The following is a 9,752-nucleotide window of genomic DNA, read 5'->3' on the forward strand; positions in this document are numbered from 1 at the left end:
CACTGATCTGTATGGACAGAGGGGTATATATATGCACATCTAGGTATGTGACCACCTCCTCCCAAAGAAAACATTTGGAGAAAGTCATCTTTTTCTGAAGCCCATCATACTCCTGAACAAATACAGCTTGGCATTCTTTTCTCATTGGGCTAGGACTTTCTGGATTTAAGCAAGATCAAATGGCTTCCTCTTTAGCCAATATTTCATAAGTACATTCATCTCTACTTAGTGTAGCATAAAAATAAACTATCAAAATGTAACAGAAAAATATTTTTATATTTATCTATCTATCATATATCTGGCAAATAAAGGGCAAGGTATGCAAAACAAACCCTCAAGCTCCCCATTCTTTTTCCATTAGTCTGCCTATCCATTTATCAGGCATCACTCATATCTCAACTCCCATTTTATTTATTTATTTATTTATTTATTTATTTATTTATTTATTCATTCATTCATTCATTCATTCATGTATTTTGAAATGGGGTCTCACTATATTTCTAAGGATGGCCTCAACTCCTGGACTCAAGGGATTCAATGCCTTAACCTTTGGAGTAATTGGGACTATAGTTGTATGTCACTGTGCCCATTTTTACTTCCTACATCTTGTTGGATATGTGCATGGTATGTGTACGTGTTATGTGTGTATGTGTCCCTAACACCACAAATAATTTTTTGACCATCAGCATTGTACTTCTCTAGAGCTTCAATGAAAACTGCTATGATGGTTGAATTTTGTTCAAATGTTTAATAAATTTGTGGTTCTTCTCTGCCAGTATAGTAGGGCAACATGTCAGAAACATTTTGAAAGGAAAAGGGCTAGTGAGTGTGTGTGTGTGTGTGACTTTTTTCCTACCTCTGGAGGAGTCAAGGTAAAAGCGTAATATGTACCTAAAAAGTTTTTATGAATTACCAAGGAGTAATGGCTGACCAGAAACAGCATTTGAGAAGCAGAACAGATTGGTGAACATAAAGCTCACAGGAAGTCACTAAGAGGGTATCTTCCAACCCTGATATTGGATTTGAGAAGTTTATCTAATTTTCACATCCTTGATGAGGAAGGAGTCCGTCACTAGCAGAAACTGCATGAGAGTGGTGGCAAATATTCATCACAGCTCAGCTGAACTTGTAGCAAGGGATTGGTATCCCCAAGGGCAAATCAAGGATTTCCAATTGAGCTGACAGTAGTGTGAACTTAGAACACAAACAAACACCTGTTCCAATAAGCCTTCTCTGAGAGCACCAACTATCACACACGGCAGCCTCTTACACACACACACACACACACACACACACACACACACACACAGTGTCTAGATTTCTCAGCTCAAGAAGGATGAAGAGCATGTTGAGATTCTGAACTTACAGTTTCAAACCAATTAGAAAGACATGAAACCTAAGAGTCCACAGACAATGGGTATTTTCTGAGCAGGTAAAAGCATAGGATGATCTAAATGATATATTTCTGCAATAGAAATCATTTCCATAAAGTTACCCAAGGAGAAACATACAGTCCATATTTCTTCAGCAGTATACATTTGTAAGAACTTATTTCACCAGAATAGTATTCAAGCTACAGTATTTTTTTTCAAACTAAGGTTATACTAGCTTTAATGCAAAAGAAACTATCCTCACTTTCTTTATCCATTCGTCTGTTTAAGGGCACCGAGGCTGGGTCCATAGCTTGGCAATTGTGAACTGAGCTACTATAAACATTGATGTGGGTAAGTCACTGTAGTATGCTCATTTTACATCCATAGTAAATATACTGAGGACCAGGATAGCTGGGTCAAATGTGTTTCCATTCCTGATATATGGAAGCTACCTGCAATAAAAGGCAGGGAGGGGAACAACAGAAGTTCAGCAGATTAGACAAAAGGGAATGAAAGGAAGGGAGGGCAGGTTGGGAAAGGAAACATGGTGGGATGAATCTGACATAATTTTCCTATGTACACATATGTATACACCACAGTGAATCCCACTCTCATGTATATCCACAAGAATAGAGTCCTAATTAGAATAAGATATATTCCATTCTTGTATAAATATATCAAAATAGATTCTACTGTCATGTATAACTAAAAAGAAACTGTCCTTAACCATAAATCGTCCCTTCACCCAGGCAAAATTCCGGAGGAATTAGATAAGGACGGTTGCAAGGAGACCATCCTACTTTACTGCACCTCCACCACCTGCAACACACTCTGAGATACATAGGTATTTGGGAAGGAGGAGCTTGCTGTTATTCTCATGTAATCTGCAATGTTAGATTCTTATTTCCTTCTCCACTAACAACTATCATTGCCCCAGATCTCTTCCCTGTGAAAAATTTTATCCAGAAAAGTCAAGATAATTGTTGGGCAGGGTGAAATAAATGGAGAAGGGAAGAAACAGGAGCCCCAGAAGTCCAAGTAGAATAGTCTGATAGATCCAATTGAGGAGACTAAAAACTAACACTTCGGGGGTTAGGGGTGTAGCTCAGTGGTTGGGCACTTCTTAGTATGTCTAAAGCCCTGGTGTTCGTTCCCAGCACCAAAATCAATAAAAAACATAATAACATGTTTTGATATTATTTCTAATGAGATCTGTTTCACTAACAGAGAGGTCTGGATATATTACTGGAATGGTCCACTGTTGTGTTCCTGCTTTCCACCTGTGAGCCCTGAAATCTAGGCTCAGTTTATCTTCAAGAATGAACCTTTCAAAGTCATGTCACTCCTCTGATTGCAAGGCAACATGGTCCCATCTAATTTAGGACTTCAAGTCCTTATACAAAGACTTGGAGACATCCTTAATCTACAAAACCCAGCCAAACTTATTATGTCTCTGTTCTCATTGCCCAACCACTCTTCTCCTTTCTCACGTGTTCCTGCCCTAATGTCTTCCTTGCTGATCCTTAGCCTGGGGGCCTTTGTACCTTCTTCAAATAATTACTCAAATGCCACCTTCTCAATTAGGTCTCTCCTGGAAAACTGCTTGAGATTGTAAACTAACAGCAAAAACCACTTATGCATTATGCGCCCAGCTCTATTTTTTCCCATAGCACCTATTACTTTTATTCCAATACACTATGTAATTTACCTAGTCACAATGTTCAATGCTTATTTTCTGTCTTACCCAAGTAGAATATAGAGAGTCCCCAACTTACAATGGTATGAAAGTGAAAGACATTCACTTTGAACTTTGGAATTTTGACCTTCTCCTGGGCTAGCAATATGTTTTTTATGATAACTATTTATATATTGTTGAACTGCATCACTGTAGTATAGGGAGATGAACCGAGGTATGCTTTATCACTGAGTTATATGCCAAGTCCTTCTTATTTTTTTATTTTGAGACAGGTCTCATTAATTTTCTCTGGCTGGCCTTGAACTTGTAATCCTCCTACCTTAGGCTCCTGAGTCATTGGGTTGAAAAGCACGTGCTACCATGCCTGGCTTAAGTTTAATACTACTTCCAGCTTACCTTTCAGGGTAATGTCAATATTAATAATCATTAATTATAAGATAGCATTTATAATTAATTGTGCTTCTTAAATGTGATTATCTTTAAAATAGTTTTAGTTGTTGATGTATTTTAATTAATTATTTATTTATATGCAGTGCTGAGAATCAAACCCAGTGCCTCACACATGCTAGACAAGTGCTCTACCATTGAGCTACAATCCCAGCACCTTAAATATATATAATTATTTTAAGCCCACCTTCAAAAGAATGATCTGAGTTCTCTTTTGCCTGAAGAGCCAACTAGCCTAGGAATAGTCTGCATGCACCAACATTCAAATTGCCAAGGAAGAACCACAGGGGAATGGGTAAAAGGATACAAATATTTTTCAGCACTGGGGATTAAACCCAGGGACATTCTATCGCTGAAGCTATATCCCTACCTTTTTTTTCCCCTTGAGTAACAGTTGAGTCTCATTAAGTTGTGATCCACCTGCCTCAGCCTCCCAGGTCACTAGAATTACCCACATGTACCACCATACCTGCCTTAAAGTGTACATACTATCAGTTATAAGTAAGTTCTGAGGATATAATGTACAGCATGGTGACTATGGTCAATAATGCCACATTATGTACTTGAAATTGGCTAAGAAAATAGATCTTATGTGTTCTCACCACACACACACACACACATACACACACACACACACACATAACCATGTGAGGTGAGGGATTTTAATTAGCTTGATTGTGGTAATCATTTCACAATGTGCACAAATATGTAACATCATAATGTATATATGTAAATGTACATTTTTTATTTGTTGATTACACACCAGGAAAGCTGGAAAACCCCTAATTGCTTATTGAAAGACAATTAGATAAAGAAAAGGTCACACATGCACAGAGATTTAGAAAAGAAATTCTTGTCATATGCAACAACATGGATGAACCTGGAGGATGTTAAGTGAAATAAACCAGGTGCAGAAAGAGCACATGATCTCACTTTCACAAGGTATCTAAAATAATCAAAATCACAGAAGCAGAATCTACAGTGCTGGTTCCAGTAGCTCAGGGAGGTGGACACAGAGAGGTGCTGTGCAATGAGTAGAGAGTTTCCATCAGGCAAGATGAAAAGCTCTAGAGCCCACTCTGCATGCCAATGTGCATATAGTTTATATTCCATACTGTATACTTAATAAGTGTTATGAGGGTATATATCATGGTATTTTTCACCACACACACACACACACACACACACACACACACACCTTGTCTTTTACTAAAGTAAAGATTTTCAGCTAGATTCTCTAAGTCCCAGGCCAGAACATTATGTAGTATTTTTGTTGGTGGTGTTTATCTTTTGGTGGGGAGGACCCCTTTTTTATTGTGTCAGGGATGGAACCAGCACCTCATGCCTGCTGGGCAAGTGAATGTTCTGCCATTGAGCTTTGTAGCCCCAGGGCCTCTATGTACTTAGCTGTAGCCTTTGGGCAAGAGAGTTGGTAACTTTCTTTAGAATATCAAAAGGGTCCTTGGTTCAAAGGAGCTAGAGGCCCCTCTATGAGGAAAATTATATTCAAATTTGAATTTAAAAGGGAAGTTTTTAAATAGTTCACAGGACTGCTATTTCAGTCCTCTTCCCTCCAAAAAGGCAAACTGGTGAGTGAATTTTTAATGAAGAAAAGACTCTTGAGAGGACTTTTAAAATTAAGTACCCAGCCCAGTTTTACATTTTTTTTCCTTGTTTCTGCTGATGGGCATTTTACCTACCTCTTCCGGTGATTCCTTTATAGATTCTTTGTTATCCTTCCTGATTTTTAAATGGTAGAACAATCCAGAGTCCACCTAAATCCCCCACTTTTTCTCATTCTGATTTCCCCGGATGAGATTATTCTATTTATTTATTTTGGTACTGGGGATTTGAACACAAGGACACTTTACCACTGAACTACATCACCAGCCCTTTTTATTTTTTATTTTGAGACAGAGTCTTGTTCAATTGCCTAGAGACTCACTAAATTTCTCAGGCTGGACTTGAACTTGCAATCCTCATGCTTCAGCCTCTAGAGTGGCTAAGATTATAGGCCTGGCTCCTTGGTGAGATTATCTACTCCAATTGCTTTAATCATTGTGTGTTATCAATCACTACCCCTCTGCTGATATGCAGTTTCCTATTTCTACCTGCGTACTGAACTATCCACAGGCAATTTAACATACTTTAGAGTTAATTCATCATCTGTCTAATGGCTCTAATGTACAGGCACGCGTAGGAGAAACACACCAGCCAACTGGTGATCCTCTATTATTTTATTCTCACTGAGTTCATTTCCACTATCAAACCTTTGTTTGCATATATAGTATATTCATGCACTTGACAGGAAGTAGTCAAGAATTTGAAAACTATAGAGGAGCTTAAGAAATTTATATCTCACTGGGCACAGAGGTTTACACCTGTATTTTCAGAGACTGGGGAGGCTGAGGTAGGAAGATTGCAAGTTTGAGGCTAACCTCAGCAACTTTGTGAGACCATCTCAAAATACAAAATAGTAATAATAATAATAATAATAGAGCTGGGGATTGTGTCTTAGTGTGAATTTCCCCTGGGGAAAGACGAGAGAGAGAGAGAGAGAGAGAGAGAGAGAGAGAGAGAGAGAGAGGAAAAAAGAAATCAAATAGCTCAAACCCTTCAGTTTACAGAGGGGAGGCATGACCTGCTTGGTACCAAACACTACTTAATGGCAGAACAAGTTTAGAACCCAGATACCCAAGTTTTACTCAGCAATCTTTCTTCTGCTCCATCATGTTTCTTCTAACTGTACTTCCAAGGAAGGATGAGGTGCTTGCTAGCATCAATTATTTTTGTCAGTAAAGAAGCAAGATGATCTCACCAATTCTGTGTACAAAATATCTACTACTTTGTGCTGTTTGCACAAGGAGCTAGGCAATTTATGTTCTTCTGCTATAATAAAGAAAAGAAGCTGAAGAACATAAGACAGCACTATAAAGTTAGTCCTGGAATGAAAATGGGTGGTTAAAGGATAGCTCAGGGAAATGGGATTATAGTACAGTGGTAGAACACTTACCTAGATGCTTGAGGCCCTGGGTTCTACCCCTAGCACTGCAAAATGGGGCAGAGGGAAAGGCAGGACCTCCTTTCATAATAAGGGTGTGAGGATTTTTTTTTCTTTACCAAAGTATTTTCATATGTATTGTTTCATCTTAGTCTCTCAACAGGCTGGGAGTAGGCAAGTCAGGGCTTATTAGCTAAAATTTACAGATGCAGAAAATGAGACTAAGAAATTAGTTCAGTGATTTGCCCAAGGTCACCCAACTAGGTAGTGACAAGGCCAGGACTCACATGTGTGTCTCCTTCTTCTTAATCTCTTTCCTCTAGTCTAGACACATAATTCTAGTAGTTCTTGAGTGATGATTACATATCCTGTAAACTGAACTTTACAGATTTCAATATGTTAGGGCTGAAACATGCTGAGTTCTACTGAATGGCATCATAGAGATCTTATCCAAGAAAGAAAAATAAAAGTTTGGTTTTAAGCTAGGTCAGAGAAAATGCTGTGTCACAGGTGAGCATACAATTAGCCTAAAATTAAGAATCAACAAGCTGTTTAAATTCCCAGCACCAAAAGAATCAAAATTAAAATATAAAACGGGAACCTGGGAGTGTCACTTGGTGGTAGAGCACACTTGCCTAGCATGCGTGAGGCTCTCCACTCCCAGCACTGCCAAAACCAAAATGACAACATGCTGAGATGCCATTTTCTCAAAACCCTGCATTTTAGTGGAAAGAATGCAAAAGAATAAACTTGATCAAGACTGTCTTCTCAGGTCTAAAAGTCTCCAAGATAGAGGATGGTTTCCCATGTGAATCATGTCTAAGGACTATTTAAAAAGTGCGCTACCCAAACTGCCATTTTATTAAAGAAAAGTCAGGTCAGCATCATATAATGCAGACAGTCCTGGGGACTGAGAAGAAAGGACTGGTGGGGAGCCTGTGAGAGAAGTTCCCCTGGTCTGCTGGGACACAGGGCAGATGGCAGTAAGTCTAAGAGGCAATGACAGGTGAAGAAATGGAAGTAGGCAGTGGAAAGATTGATCCCAGAAAGCAGGTTGTGGAAGGAAGGGGCCGCTGTGTATTTGCTGGCCACAAGGAAGAAGTAGCACAAGAACCCAGAAAGACACTAAACAAGCAGGAGAGAGTGAGAACGTCCTGTCCCATTGAGTCACAACTGACTTGACAACACTTTTCCTGCTAGGGTGAGGTCCTTTAAAAACTCACCACCCACATGTGGCTGTAGAGGTCAAGGTTGAGAAATTAACATCAGATTCAGTAAGAAATTCTCTTCTGGAGGCTGTTATTGTGACTGTTTTGTTTGGTCTGATCTAAAGCCCAGCTGAGAAACAACAGGCTCTTGCACAAACAGATGATCAGATACATTTGGGACCCTATCTAGAGGCTAATTCTTAGCAAAGGCACAACATTATTAATTGGCCAGCATATCAATGGATGCTCTTTCCTGTAGGTTTGTTTAGAGACAATGCTGCTAGTCATAAAGTTTGCCGATTCCTGGCTTGGTCATTCTGTGGGGCGAGTGCAAGGCTGAGCCAGGACCTCCAGAGACTGGGACATACACAAGCACAGTGCTACCCACAGACGCCAGCGCTGAGCCAGGGTGCGGCTGAGCCCAGGCAGGGAACATCCTCAAAGTGCTCCTTTATTTAGACTATGCTCCCGGGCAATGTTTCCTAATGCCCCCACACACCTAGCGAGTACACATAGTGCAGCCTACACACACAGCCCCACTGTGTTCCCTGGCCTGCTTACTTTCCTTTCCACCGCTCTAGGCAAGGTCCTCAAATTAGCAGCCTTGTAACCCTCCCAGGACCTAGTCCTCCAGACCTTCAGAAGAAAAAGGCAGTCTGAGAAACAGGACCGAGCAAATCAGGAAGCCCGCATTTCAGCCCACTAAAGACTTTAGTGCGGGCCATCCGCACTAAAGACTTTCAGCTCCCCTCGCCTAGGCTGGCTGGAGGGGCGGGAACCGGCAGTAAAGAGGAGGACCAAAGAGGGGGCTGCTTGAATAAAACAATGTAACGATTGATGTGAGGCCTCGCCTCGCCCCCACTCCCCAGAGATCCTATAGGCGAGGTCCAGGTGACTGCCCCGCTCTATTTCCCTGTTTTCTTTTGCTTGACGCGTTATCCCTCTGCCTCTCCTTTTTTTTTCTTTCTTTTTTTCCCCCTTCTCCTTCCACCCCCCTCCCGCTCTCTCCCCCTCAGCTCTCTCCCTATCATTTCCTCCTTGCTCTCCGGCAGAGAGCGAGCTTCTCCAGCCGGGAGAGTAGGCGGAATAGGGCGGTGCAGGGTGGCATAGCGCTGGAGGGCGATGGTGGGGGCGGAGGCAAAGTAACCTCCAGCGGAAAAGGAGCCCGGCAGCGCTTGAGGCGCTTGAGGCGAGCTGAGGATGGAGAACCAGCTTAGGTCCTTCCGGTATGTCCCTGTGCAGCTGCAAGGGGGCGCGCCCTGGGACTTCACCCTTAAGGGGGTCTGGAACACTGCGAGCCGCTCACAGTGTCTAAGGTAAGAACTGCGGCTCTGCACGTGTGGCGCCCAACTTTGAATGGGCAAATGGATGCGCAGGCTGCCGAGGGATGGGACCCTCAGATCTACTGTGAAACTTGGCTCCGACTGGGGGTGAAAGCCCATCTGAAAGGCGTGAGCAGCACAGAGTTGGGCCAGCAGCCCAGGTGCAGACATCTCCTAAAGGTGGCCAGAGCAAGGGAGGAGAGCACTGCTGGCCCGGAGCTAGAGGCTTGCACACACACTCCCTCCGGAGGGCGCTGGAGCAGCTTTTGCTCCCCCACATGGGGAGGCTGCTTCCCTGATTTGGGCTGGAGGAAGTGGAGTCTGTTGGGTGTTTCTCCTTGGAGGCCCCTGCGGGACAGTGAGGCGCTGAGGCGCTGCAGGCACCGCAGTGCAGCCTGGCAGCTCTCTTGGTTCGCTCGCCGGCCGCCCCACCAGGGCAGGTTGCAGGGCTAGGCGTCTGGTGTCAGCTTCACTTCCCAGCCTGATGCGCGCGTAGATCCTTTCAGCTCTTGGGGAGTTGCTGCTGTCTCTTGGGCTCCGCCTTTCCCTCACTCCAGAGTCCTGTCCCTGTGCCTGCAAGATTTCCTGCACGTTGAGAAGTGTGGAGGAAACTTTTGTACCCTGGAGCGCAGCTCTGCTGGAGCTGCTGCTGCCACTGTCGCCAGGGTTTCTTTGTTTTGGGAGGCAGTGATCTTCTGGAAGCCA

General features: G+C 42.5%; 1 protein-coding gene across 1 annotated transcript in view; it reads right to left on the reverse strand.

The window, feature by feature from the left end:
* LOC144250676 (bone morphogenetic protein 15-like) overlaps positions 1-9,218 on the reverse strand; it is a 57,830-nt gene extending 48,612 nt beyond the window's left edge. The window contains 1 exon segment of the mRNA XM_077793628.1: positions 8,768-9,218. Coding sequence (XP_077649754.1) covers positions 8,768-9,218 — 451 coding nt within the window.
* Positions 9,219-9,752: the final 534 nt, after the last annotated feature.

This window comes from Urocitellus parryii, chromosome X, assembly GCF_045843805.1.
Source record: "Urocitellus parryii isolate mUroPar1 chromosome X, mUroPar1.hap1, whole genome shotgun sequence".
Classification (NCBI taxonomy): Eukaryota; Metazoa; Chordata; class Mammalia; order Rodentia; family Sciuridae; genus Urocitellus; species Urocitellus parryii.